Source organism: Erpetoichthys calabaricus, chromosome 11 (genome assembly GCF_900747795.2).
Source record: "Erpetoichthys calabaricus chromosome 11, fErpCal1.3, whole genome shotgun sequence".
NCBI lineage: Eukaryota > Metazoa > Chordata > Cladistia > Polypteriformes > Polypteridae > Erpetoichthys > Erpetoichthys calabaricus.
The window spans coordinates 69,925,606-69,939,202 of record NC_041404.2 but is presented as its reverse complement, the minus strand read 5'-3'; the positions used below and the strand labels follow the sequence as shown (position 1 = coordinate 69,939,202).

Sequence of the window (13,597 nt, the reverse complement as noted above, 5' to 3'; positions counted from 1 at the left end):
CGAGCGAAGTACGCGTTCTCTGGGTGTTGGAATTCACAGCTTTGTAGGAGAGCCAAGTTTGGAAAAAACAAATCTGGCTGTTTTGGACAGGAAACTCTGTTCATGCCCTTGACAGATGATGGGATTGCCACATTTGCTCATAAGCAGCACTTTGGCAACAGGACTCTGTGTACTCTTTTGCATGCGGCTGCAAGATTTCCTTTGGCATTTAATTTTTCCAATGCATGTTATATACACTGTAGAATCTGACAGAGTCCCCCCTCTGTTTTCAACAGTCAAGCTATCTAGTGAAATGCGACCTTTTATTTCAAAATGTATAAGGGATTCTTTGCAATAATATACTTTTCCAAATATATTTTTCCATTTGCATCCAACAATGAGATGATGTCATTTTAACCTTTGGTCCCATTTTGCTTCCACTGCCACACCCAACACCACCATGAGTTCCTAGCACCAAATGTCACACTTCTCAGTATGCTTGATTCTTAGTCTGTATTTGGAAACTTTGTCCAGTTGGTAACCACTTGGTCTCTGAAGGGTGATCCATCAGGCACATGACAAGTCTGTACAGTGGAACCTCGGTTCATGACCGTAATTTGTTCCAAAACTCTGGTCGTAAACTGATTTGGTCGTGAACCGAAGCAATTTCCCCCATAGGATTGTATGTAAATACAATTAATCCGTTCCAGACCACACGAACTGTATGTAAATATATATTTTTTTTAAGTTTTTAAGCACAAATGTGGTTAATTAAACCATAGAATGCACAGTGTAATAGTAAACTAAGTGTAAAAACATTGAATAACACTGAGAAAACCTTGAACAACAGAGAAAACTAACACTGCAATAGTTCGCGCTATAGCGCTACCAACCGCTGGCTAAAAACAGTTTTTTTTAATGAATTTTAAGCACAGGGAAAAAAATGAACATTTGAAAAAATCCATAATTTAATAAACCACCAAGAAAAGTAACATTGCAACAATGCAGGCTACGAACCGATCGCTGTAAACAGAAGTGAAAACAAAATCAAGCCCAGTGCATTCTTTAACTGCCTTCCTACCTTATGAGTCCAGCTGTCTCTCTCTCGTGCCTGTGTGCGTGCGTCTGTCTCTCTCGTGCCTGCGTGCGTGCGTCTCCCTTTTGCGAGCCTGGAGTGCCTGTGTGTGTGCGCGTCTGTCTCTCTCTCTTGCTCGCTGCACAGGAAATGCACAGGGAGAGACTGAACATGTACAAACCGAAAGGGAAACTGGTTTGTATACCGAGTGTGTGGTCGTGAACCGAGGCAAAAGTTTGGCAAACTTTTTGGTCGTAAATCGATTAGTACGTGTACCGAGACGTTTGTGAACCGAGGTTCTGCTGTATTTGAAACTTCTTTTTTCTGCCTGTCTGATATAAATACTCGTTTTGATTGTTTTTTTTTCTTTTGTAAAAAACTTGCTATATACACAAAATGGAAGAAGTGTACTTAGGATGACTTGGACCTTGATGAATAGCAAAGTGCTACCTAAAAAAAAACAAAACTCCAAAAGGGTAAACCTGGCACTATGGAAAGACTCTACACATCTACCGTTTGCAAAATCATTCTCTTTTTGACAGAAAAACAAATGAGTGAGGAGGGCGTCTTCATTCTGGTTCCTGGTGCTAGTGGAAAATTATAATAAGTTTAGTTTTAACTGACTTTAAAATCTTTTAAATTCTATAAACAGAAATGGGTAAATCTGGTTGAAGAGAATAAAGAATTCACTTACAAATCACCAAGGGCAAAAGCACAACAGCTACAAGGAAATGGCACCCATTAATTTTCTTAACCCATTTTTTCTAGTACAAGAGTTTGTATCAAGCATCATAGTATATGCTGCAGAATACAGTGGACCATGAAGGACTTCAAAAAAAAAAAAAAGGAGACACAACACAAAGCTGTCTTCTGCTGCAACAGTTAAAAGACTGGCATCATATAATAAACTATTCTATACATATCTTCATTTATATACAAACAATCTGTGTCTTCAGCTGGGTTAGATCAGGTAACAAAACTGAGAAGATGTGTACCTTTGAAAAGGGCAATGCTTTTGTAACAAAGGGGTAAGAAACTGCTACCATGCCACATTTCCAGATCAATGACAAGCTAAGAAAAAACACAAATCAATAAGCAAAAGTGCATTCACTTTGTTGTGCAAACCATATTATCAGTGGCGCCTTGCTATTATCACTAGATATGGATGCCAATCATGTTACTATGCACAAACTGTTCCAATTTCTGGCAACACCTTCTTGCATAAGAGGATACAGTGACTACTATCATTGGATATAAAATCGACATCCAAGCACTTAAGAGTGGGAAAAATGGATCTTCACGATGATGTTAACAAGCTGGATCAATGCCACAAATGTATAAATTGAAGTGCCTGCTTTCAAAAACAAACAGATTTGGGCAAATCCAGAATAGTGAAACATACTCCTTGTAAGGACTTCACACCTATCACATTATAGCTCTGACTAATTACTTGCTTACCATGATTCAAAATGTCACTCTTCTAGGAAAGTACCCTTCAGGACAAAAATACAGTCACCACATCTGAGGAGGTGTAGATGACCACACGCTGTACTTCTTTCCAAACTGTATGGTGGCAGATTCTTTCCAGTTCCTTAAACCAATGTCACATTATGTGACTTTTTGTCGAGGGGTATTTTAGATTTGCTGGTCTCGTTGCAGTGAAAATTCCAACTTGTGTCACATTTACCGACCAAGCACCAATCTTCTAGCAGAGCCCTTTTTCCCACAGCCAATACCATGCTGCTTGACAGAGCTGGCACTTTATAAAGGGTTAATAGCTCCCGCAAGTTCATTCTGTTATGGTATGCAAAAATACAAGACACCAGACAGACAAGCTTCTCTTTTTTTGTGAAGTCCACAGCCCCTGTGCTGCATGACACTGCCAGCTCTGTGCAAAGGTTTAATAGCCACGGTGCACTCAGCCATAGTCTTGACCTTGGTTTTGTTTATTCATTCTATTTTAGTACATGCAGCGGTGTTAAAAAAAAATACAAGTACAACATCAGTAACCTGATGAGCCACTGTTATTAGTAGTGGTGATATTTCTACATGGCAAATTACTTACTTATAGAAGTAGTAGGGTAATAGAAAAACAGACCTAACTATCATGATATGCACATTGCTACATTCACTGTATGTTCAAAATAACTGCAGTGTTATTAGTGTAATTAGAGAATTCATTCATTCTGTGAAAAAAACAGGTGTCATTAATGGTCCTTTATTAAGGAAGAAGGGAAGCAAATGTTTCACACATTGTAATAAAAATTGCAAAACTAAAATGGGCCGTTCCAAACACTGTCCAGAGGAACAACATAAGTTGAGTAAAAAGTTGATTGGAGAGGGGAAAATGTATAAATAAATGCAGCAAATTAAAGGAAGTTCGGCTGAAATTATCTCAAAGGCTTTAAAATGGGAACAAAAACCTGAAACTCGTGGAAGAAAACGAGCAACTACTGTTAAAACAGATCAAAGAACAGTCAGAATGGCAAAGCTTCAGCCAATCATCACATCCAGAAAGATCAAAAATGACCTGTAAAAACTGTTACAGTCAGAAGACGTTTAATCGAAGCTAAGCTATCAGCAAGAAGTCCATGTAAAGCACCATTGTTAGAAAAAGAAAAAAAAAATAACTGGCATGCACAGAATCGGTTAAAATTTGTCAAAGAACACATTAATTGGCCCAAAGAGAGATTACATAACTTTCTGTAGACTGATGAGAGTAAAATTGTTCTTTTTGGGTCTAGTGGTCATCGACAGTATGTCGGATGACCCCAAGGTACTGAATTCAAGCCACAGTATGCTGTGAAGACAGTGAAGCACAGTGGCACATAAATCATGGTATGAGGATGTTTTTCATTCTACGGTGTTGGGCCTTTTATTGTATACCAAGGATCATGGATCAGTTTAACTACATCAAAATACATGAAGAGATTATGCTGCTGTACGCCGAAGACGAAAACAAGATGCAATTAACTATTAGTTCAGGTTTAGTTTGAAGAGAAAAAGGTCAACACTGCTATGTTTTTGAACAGATTAATATTCTTTTTCTTTGCTTCCTGTAAAAAAATAATGCAGACTTCATAAAATGTGTTAATGCTTTGATTTGGAATTTAACATGTAATGTTTTGACTACATTTGAAGTATGGAAATAAAAGCTATTCAAATATACAGCATCTCACTTTATTCACTTTTAACACACTGCTATTTGAACACGAGACATCAGACAGAGGAGGTCTTCTTCTGTTTGTGAGGATCAAAACACATGTGTTCCTTATTCCTCGTTGCTGCATTCTATATACTTTTAGCTGAGTGCTCATTGGCTCTCAACTCTCTCAAGCCAGGCCCCCCGATCAAAGAGAAGAAAAAAAAAAAAAATCAGGCAAAAATGTTTGATTTTATTCTAGCCAGTTGCAGACTAGTTGGTGCCAGCTGTTGGATATGTCACATTAGATGATAGGCTTTACGGGAGCATACTGCCAACAGCCTCTGAATACCTAAAATTGGGTAAATGAAGCATACAACTAAAATCCCTGGAAAAGATAGTGAATGTGACATAGCCTTTAGACATTTTGCTGAAGTCCTCCACATAATTAAAACCTTAAAATTAAACTTTGTCCTCCATACAGTCTGCATGTTCCTGGAGAACCTGCATATAGTCCCTACAACCACATTCACTGGGTTAGTGGCCTTCCTCTGACCTAACATACAGGCAGGCTATAGTAACAGTGACCAATTTTCTGCTTAGACAAAACATTTACAAAAATATTTTGTACATCATCATATCTCAAAATTTGTGCAGACAGCTCATTAGTTATCGCTATGGTTATGCAGATAAAACAAGATCCTGCATTCATGTGTGCAGATAAGTTATAGACAGATGTACAGTATGCCTCAGTCACAACTGTGAAACCAAGCAAAGAAACAATTTTTTACATTACCAGACTATTAAATACATGATTCATTAACTGTAGTGACATCCAGAAACAGGCAAGACATTTATTAGAATAATGGACCTAACTTCAAGATGACCCCACAGAGAAATAGCCCTCCTTAGATATGTTCTAGTGTATCTGCTAAATACAATTGGCAGGGATGCTGGAAGACACATACACTGCTTTATACATGCTTTATTTGGCATATACAGTTGTGTATTAGTGCAATAAGAAAAAGAAGATGACAAAAAAAAAAAAGAAAGAAGCCTTAAGATATGCTTATATATACGTACACCCATCCAATATTCACAACTTTCATAAACTCACAAGCAAAACAAATTGCTGTGTGTCCTTAAAAGATGTTTTAGTCAGGCTAAGCATTGTGTGCATTTCTTGCAAAAATCAGAGTTTTTCACAAAAAAACAAATCCCGAGGAAGTATACATACTTATTTCAGGCCCAGAGGAAAGAAGCTCATAGCTGTCGATCTTGCCTTGGTTATACAGTGCCAGCCGTTCACATATCTTCTCCTTGGCTGGATTGATAATGATTCCATAAGGTGAAAATGATCCAGCTAGCAGTGCAATACAAGAGAAAGAAGGACCCGAATAAATTTCCTGATGGTTACTCTTACATTGTCATTCTGTATCAGCTTATAAATATTTATAACTTTACATCACAACTTGGATTTTTATCATATTCAACAATGTAGCATCATTCTAAAACAAATCAAAAACAATCTGATGACATGGGATACTATGGTCTCACATAGATGCCCTCCTGCCGAGTCTTCGATATTACAGGATTATATTACACCAAAACAAGGAAGCTGGTCTCTAGATTAACACTAAAATGCAAATTGGTTTACAGTAGACCCCTGCAGTTCAGGGTTTGCAGCCTCAGCCGTTCGTGGATTTTTCCTTAGAACCGAACTAATAATTGTTAGTGGAAACCGCAAATAATATCCACAATTTTCTGTGGCAATATTGCACTGTAGAGAGAACAGGAAGCAACCGTAGAGGAAAATGTGGCTTGGGATGGTGAAAGCAGCCAATCTCAGAGTGTTGTACTCTACTCGAATTTGAAACTGCAATTCCCAGCAGTCCCTGTTGTGGCTCTGATTGGTCTTCTGCTGAGGGTGCAGGGGCTGTTGGGGTCAAAGGATGTCAGCACGGCTTTTAAAAAGGGGGGCCGATGACCAAATGAAAAAAGAAGTTTTTGTAATTTGTGTTTCAAGTTCCTGTCTCTCTGCCTGCCTTCTGTTGGGTTACCTGTACTTATTCGTTTTGTCCTGGATCGTTTCGTGGTTGGGGTCTGGATTGTCTGCTCTCTGCCTGCGTACATGAGGACTGTAAGTGGATTCATTGCTATCCTGCGAAGAAAGGAGCACTCCTGAACCAGTCCACCCATCTTCACCATTTCAGGAACTAGCGGTAGGACTATCTTTACATTTCCATTCAACGTGCGGATATCTGGATTATCTATTTTCATCATTATATTTCATCCATTGCCATTTTTCATGATTTACTGTGTGTGTTGTTTTTGTGCTTTGTTGTATTTAATGTATAATCGCCGTAATGGGAACAGGGGTGGTATTGTTGTTTTCATTACTTTCTTTATTTGCTGTTTGATTACCGGTTTGCTTTGTTTTTGTCTCTCTTTGCGAGTGCGTCCCTGGAATCTCCACCATAAAAATAAATAAACTGCCGTCTTCTCAATGGTGTGAATCTTAGCGGCACCGGACCGCCACAGTGTTATTCATTTCTCCTTGCTGCTGATTGACTGCTGCCTTGTGACGCATCTCCAGCTGAGTGTTCTCGTGTTTTCCGTTTTGTTCTTCTTAACCCTTAAACCACCACAACCGGCCATAGTCATTTCCCAGTGCCAATTGCCAGCACGTAGAAGCAGAGTATATTCGGCGACATACATTCATTGAACGCCGCAACCGGCTATAGTCAGTTCCAAGTGCAATTCACCAGCACGCTGGAGTTGATCAGTTAGTGCCGTACATTTGTTGAGCAGCCAGCTCACGACCACTGCCGGCCCGTGCAGCACTGCAGCCTCACTGTCTCTGGGATTGAGCCGCTGCACTAGACTAGTCTGCCAGCTTCAGCGTTTACCTCTGTGTGCTTGCGTGCAGCCAGTTGAAGTGCAGTTGGGTCAGTGATATACTGAATTTTATCAATGGCGTCAGTTGTACCTCATACAAATTGTTCCAGTAGTTTTTTTTTTTTTTTTTTAATATAAACAGTTTTTTACAGTTCATTAGTAGTGTGTAAAATGATCAGTGTTGCAGTAATTGTGATGCTCTTTGCATGAAAAAAATGTGTTCTATTAAAATTTCACTTTTTCTTTGTGAAGTGTAGCAGTGTAGAAGTGCAGCAAAAAAGTATTTGGCGTCCAGGGATGCATTAACCCCCAAGTATGTGGCAGTTTAAGGGTTAAAGCCCCAAGATGCCGTTGAAACGCCCTGCACCTTCTAAGGCTTCTGGCAGTGAAAACACACTTGTATGAATTACAGAACATATAGCGGTAACATCTGTATTTTACATTCTAGCACTGCGGGTGACATATCAGTACAGTATACAGGTTTACCTTTACATTATGTATTAAGCTGAGGTTGAAATGAAATTAGAGCGTTTTGGGGGCATATTTAGGGTTTACACTATAAAAATAGGCATTTTAACCACATCCATAATTCGCGGTTTTTCACAATTCATGGGTGCTCTAGGAACGTAACGTAACCCCCGCGAATTTCGGGGGTGTACTGTATATGGATTTTATAGTTCACCATATTATGAATAATACTATACAGTTACTTCACAATAATTAAAAAGCATAAACAAATTAAGAGTTTCTGTTTCAAGATATGTTCGTATTCAAACATAACGAGCTGCACACACAATCCAGACTGAATCAATTGAAGTGTCTTACTTTAAGAGTAACTAATTAAAGTAAGCTAACACAGTGGAAGAGCCAGATTATGAGATGTATGCAGAGACTTAATGTTTAAAATATGTAATGAAATAAACACATGGCATCAACCAAACACAAAGGCATTTCCTCCCTTACCTTCCTTGCTGCCTGGTTCAACCTGTGTGGAACCTCGTCCTTGCCATGTGTTAACTGATGACCCAGGGAGTGCATAATTTTGCATGGGATTTTCCACAACTTGATGGTTTGGTATTTGATGGACAGAAGCAGCAGGGCAATTCAGTGTCTGCAAAGATGAAACTTGTTGCAGTTGCAAGACAGGGCGTTCCTCTAGCGAGCTAAGGTTAGCTTTCACAGATCCATTGGTCTTATGAACAGAACTCCAGCAGGATGATTGTTGCAAACTCTGTGGACTGCAGTATTGAGAATAACCCTGAGATTCATCAGATTCACATGGGGTTTGGCTTGAACCTACATCCTGTAATCGATTACCACGATCATGTTGCTGTTCAGAAAATGCTGAATTCCGTGATGTTAGCGTCAATACATCAGAGGCCATGCTGGGAGCAAAGAAGGTATTTTCCTGAGGTTCCACTGAACGACGGGAGAACTGCTCTGTATTAGATTTTAAGGAAAACGATGAAGGAGGAATTGAAGATTCAGAAGATTGAGCTTGCATCAAGCTATTCACTGCAGACAATGGTCTCTCAAATTGTGAGCTTATTGTTTTTAACGTTTTATACACCTGAAAGAACACAAAGTTCCTCTGTCAATAACTGGAAAATTCATTGTTAAACAGTAGAAAACTAAAAAAATAAGAAGACCAGAAAAAGGACTTCTCCAGCAAAACAAATAATTATGACCTTTTATGAATATGCAAAAAGTATCCACTGACTATATGTAATTTTTATTTCATATGCTAAATCTGTCCTGACTGTACAGCAAAAATGTGCTCTGTAAACTGTGAAATTCCTGTGACTGTGATTAACACATTATTTCTCCCAGAGATGTTAGAATATGCTGGAAAGTTTCTTGCATATATATATATATTATATATAAAATAAAATATATTATATAATCCTTCTAAAGCTGCTTTGTGCACTTGTGCAAATGTATTATATATATAAAAAAAAGTGTAACTGTCAGTATTCTAGGCTGTGCTGCAAGTTTGTGTGACTCGGTTTATCTTGCCGGCTTTACAGTAATCTAGTGGATTAAACAAAATAACACATCCTGGGCGATTTTTTACAACATTTAGTCCTTAACCACTTAATGTCGACTTTTGTTGACACCCTAACTTTTTAACTCTTTGAAGTTGGTGGTCTGCATATTAATAAATTTCATGCGTTAAAAACAATGAAATGGAACTCTATGAAAGATTACTTTTGAAAATTAACATCTACGAGAAATATAGTAGCATATATTTCATAAACAGTATTACCAATAGCATTATTGTCAGATTTATCAAGGTACTGTTTAGAAATGAAACTAAAAAACAAATCTAAAAATTACTGAAAAACAAATCTAAAAATTACTAATTCTTTGGTTTTAACAACATGTCAACTTTATATTCTGAAATGTACAGTAACATTCCAATTCATTAGAAGCAATCATTCAAATTTGTTAATTTCACAAATTTTGTATTCTATTACAGTAATAACCAGTATCCCATTCACTGCTGGTTTCCGACCTTTATTCATTATGGTCTGATATAGGTCTTGGTTCTAGAATATAACAAAACTAAGATATGAAATGTATGATGCTCCATATAAATAGTTTAATCACAAGTCTACATTTTAGTTAAACATGATAATGTAGAAAATGTCAAACATTCACCATTACCTGTTCAAACAGATTTTAAAATCTAATAAAAGACCATATAATGACATCATATTTTGAACATATTCTTAGGAAAAATTAAAACTTCTGAGCTTTGCTAGGGTTACTGATTTATACACAGGAAAATCAGAATGCACTGCTTCCGACTATAATCAATTGAATTCTTGTGAAGGTTGCCAATGACTGCGCCCAAGCCTATTTTTAATTGTCTAAACAAAAGTACTAAGCTTGTTTTTAAGTTGTAAGTAAAAGTAACAATGATGACTCAACAATCTGTTTTTCTGTTTCCATTTAATTTTAAAACATATGGTTAAAATTAGTAGAGTGCCAATAACTTTGACAAGTCTGGATATTTAAATAGGAAATCACCTACCTCAGATATTGGAGGCCTGCTTTTGCGAAGTTTTAAACACTGACATGCTAGACTGCACAATTCCAAAGGAATAACAGAATCACAGGCCCCTGCCATCTTGTCTAAATATTTTTTACAAATATTCTCTGCAACCTTCCTTGAGCGTTCAAAAGCAGGCCGCGATTTCAAGCTCATCTCAGGAATTTCAGCTGACTCCTCTTCCTCTTTAACCAAGTCTTTCTGTTGAGAAAAGTAAACCAATCAGGATGCAAATTGTTGCGGATCTCATTTCAAGTTAGTAAGGTGCATTTCACATGATAATTCCTTCTTTAAATTTGGAGACCAAACCTAATACAGCAATTTTAGACACAATACCAAATTCAAATATCCATTAATATAAAAGAAATAAAAATACACAAATGGGAAGAAAAATATTTTAAAATCTACATCATAGCAAACTAAACCATTCACCAATACCAATGATGTACTCTGAAGAGATCACACTTTAATCAAGAAAGCTTTTAATGAACCGGGGCATCTAAATAAAATAAATTTGTTAATCCCTGTGGTGCAAATTTGATCCAAGCCAGTGCAGTAAACAGACTTTCAGACTGAACAGGCATTTACGCAAACATTTATTCAAACAACTAACTCTAGAGGGCAGCATATCCCAACTACTGACACAACTCTGATGGTTAACTGCACTTGATTCCACAGTTCTCCCCACACAGTTCTCACTTACCAGATATTTGTGATTAGACTTGCCATTTGCTTCTAATGCCTTCCGACCTGTCAGGACCTCCAGTACAACCTACAAGGGTAAAGACAGAGGATTAACAAGGAGACCTGTGACTATTGGACAAAGTAAGGCTAGTGAACAAAAATCAGAAAAATATGGGAGTAAACTGAAGTACAGTGGAACCTCGGTTTGCGAGCATAATTTGTTCCAGAAACGTGCTCGTAGTCCAAAGCACTCGTATATCAAAGTGAATTTCCCCATAAGAAATAATGGAAACTCAGATGATTTGTTCCACAACCCAAAACTATTCATATAAAAATGATTAATACAAAATATAACGTAAAAATACATAAAACAAATTAACCTGCACTTTACCTTTGAAAAGAATCATGGCTGGTGTGAGTGAATTTCTAAACTCTTGTGGGATTGCACCCAACAGGACGACACGCAGAAGAGCGTCCCAAAGCAATCGCAGTCTCCCAGCGCTGCAGCAGTTCGCCGAAAAAGCGAATCCAAAAAGATCGTGGACAAGCTATAAGCGCCTGCCGTCGATGGGTGATACAGGGAACAAGGAACATTATAAATGCGCAGGGTCCTGCCTGACTGCTGTGCAGTTCGCCGTAAAAGCAAATCCGAAAAGATCGTGGACATGCTATAAGCGCCTGCCGTCTATGGGTGATACAGGGAACAAGGAACATTATAAATGCGCAGGGTCCTGCCTGACTGCTGTGCAGTTCGCCGTAAAAGCGAATCCGAAAAGATCGTGGACAAGCTATAAGCGCCTGCCGTCGATGGGTAATACAGGGAACAAGAAACATTATAAATGCGCAGGGCCCTGCCTGACTGCTGTGCAGTTCGCCGTAAAAGCGAATCCGAAAAGATCGTGGACATGCTATAAGCGCCTGCCGTCTATGGGTGATACAGGGAACAAGGAACATTATAAATGCGCAGGGCCCTGCCTGACTGCTGTGTCTGTGTATAGGAGAGTGGCAGATCCCCGCTACAATAAATAACCACGCTGTTGCTGTTTCAAGCTGAATAAAGCTGGTGTTGCTAAAGTACTGAGATTCAGCTTCGTGTTTTAGGGTGCAAGACGGGGACTCGCACGTCACAGCGCACGCATGCACACACACACACACACACATGAGCGTGCACACATACATACGCCAGCGAGTGAGCGAGCACACACAGTCACAATGCTAATGCTGCAGTAAACAGTATACGCTCGCACGGATGTTGACTATATGAGTAAGGCACGCCGACTGAGACGGAGAATACGAGACGATTGCCCACAATCCCGCAGCGAGAGAGAAGAACCATCAGCTCAGTTGTGATCACATGACGCTCAGCAGACAAAGCGTATACATACTACTCATACTGCTAGACCTTGCTCATTTATCAAGTCAAAATTTATTACAAATTTTTGCTCCTTTTGCAAAACACTCGTAAACCAAGTTACTCGCAAACCGAGGTTCCACTGTATCTGGAAAAAGCACACACAGATATGAGAATGCGCACACTCCACACAGACAGAGACTGGGAAGTTAACTCAAATTCTTGGTACACCACCATGCTAACACTGAGGGCAACATAGAATCAGAATTCATTTGTTTATTGGTAATAAACCTACAGTAGTTAAGTAGTAATATTGATACATTAATTGTACTTGCTTTGTCCAATTTAGGGTTGCAAGAAACAGGCCTTGTATTGGAAGCATCAAATACAAGGATGAAGCACCCAGACAAGGTGCAATGCCATCATTGGGTGCATACATGTAAATATCCACACTCATGTTAGGCCAATTTGGACACATATCTTTGGAATAAGGGACCAGAGAAGCACTCATGCAGGCACAGGAAGAACATGCAACCTCCACACAGACAGTGATCAAGAGCGCAAAGAGAATTCTATTTCTCTGGCTGTGAAGAAGCAGCACATTGCTTAATGGTCTATTTTTGTTCTCCTTTACAAAATTTCCACATTTCACTCTTTTAACGATACATTTAAAAATAAAGTATCCTTCCTTTTTGTCAGAAGAAAATCTACAGTTACATAAAGGAGTTTAATTATAAAATACTACATGCTCATTTTTGCCAAATTGGAAAGAAATACTTTGATGTGACTAAATAATAGATACAAAACTTAAGAATTTTATTAAAATCAATGATGAAACATTTTCTTTTCAAAATGAAATCTAAAAAAATGTCGTGTGAAAAACTAAATTTTTTTTTTTTTTTTTTTTTACACATTGCAAATTACAAAATTGTCATATATATTAAACATAAACTGAAATTGCTCATAAAAAAAAAAAAAAAAAAAGACATGAATGGGAAAAAAAACAAAAAAACAAAAAACCAACATCACACAGAGTGTTAAGTGTTTCCACAGAAAGATATGAACTGTGGAGTGGCTAAATCATCCTTAATAGTACACAGGGCTCTGAGACACTACTCCAGGGGAAAAAAAGGAAAAGCTACAGCAAAATGTAAACAAGTTCAAAACTACCTCGTGTTTTTGGCTGTTATTTAACTGCTAATAAATCAAAACTCTTTTACAGTCATTTCAATAGATGTTTAACATAAAATGCATGTGTATCAAGTGTATGTTTTTCAGTATACAGTACAGTTTACGTATTTCAGGACATGGTGTAATCTTTTCAAATTGGTTATAAATTAATAAGGTTCTACATGGCTTCATAAAAGCTGAATATTCACAAAGCCTGTGTGTGGCCTTTTGATGATCAAATAA

The 13,597-nt window shown here is 38.0% G+C and overlaps 2 protein-coding genes across 2 annotated transcripts in view; one reads left to right on the top strand and one right to left on the bottom strand.

Annotated features, from left to right (window-relative positions):
- si:dkey-13a21.4 (uncharacterized protein LOC494576 homolog) overlaps window positions 1-13,597 on the top strand; it is a 991,873-nt gene that overhangs the window by 276,982 nt on the left and 701,294 nt on the right. The gene's annotated exons all lie outside the window — the stretch shown is intronic.
- Window positions 1-13,597, bottom strand: part of irak1 (interleukin-1 receptor-associated kinase 1) — a 97,488-nt gene that overhangs the window by 1,617 nt on the left and 82,274 nt on the right. The window contains exons 10-13 of the mRNA XM_028813300.2: window positions 10,853-10,921; window positions 10,132-10,350; window positions 8,058-8,664; window positions 5,434-5,559 (exon numbers count right to left, since the gene is read on the bottom strand). Of these exons, the coding sequence (XP_028669133.1) occupies window positions 5,434-5,559; window positions 8,058-8,664; window positions 10,132-10,350; window positions 10,853-10,921 (1,021 nt within the window). The remainder of the gene's footprint in view (window positions 1-5,433; window positions 5,560-8,057; window positions 8,665-10,131; window positions 10,351-10,852; window positions 10,922-13,597) is intronic.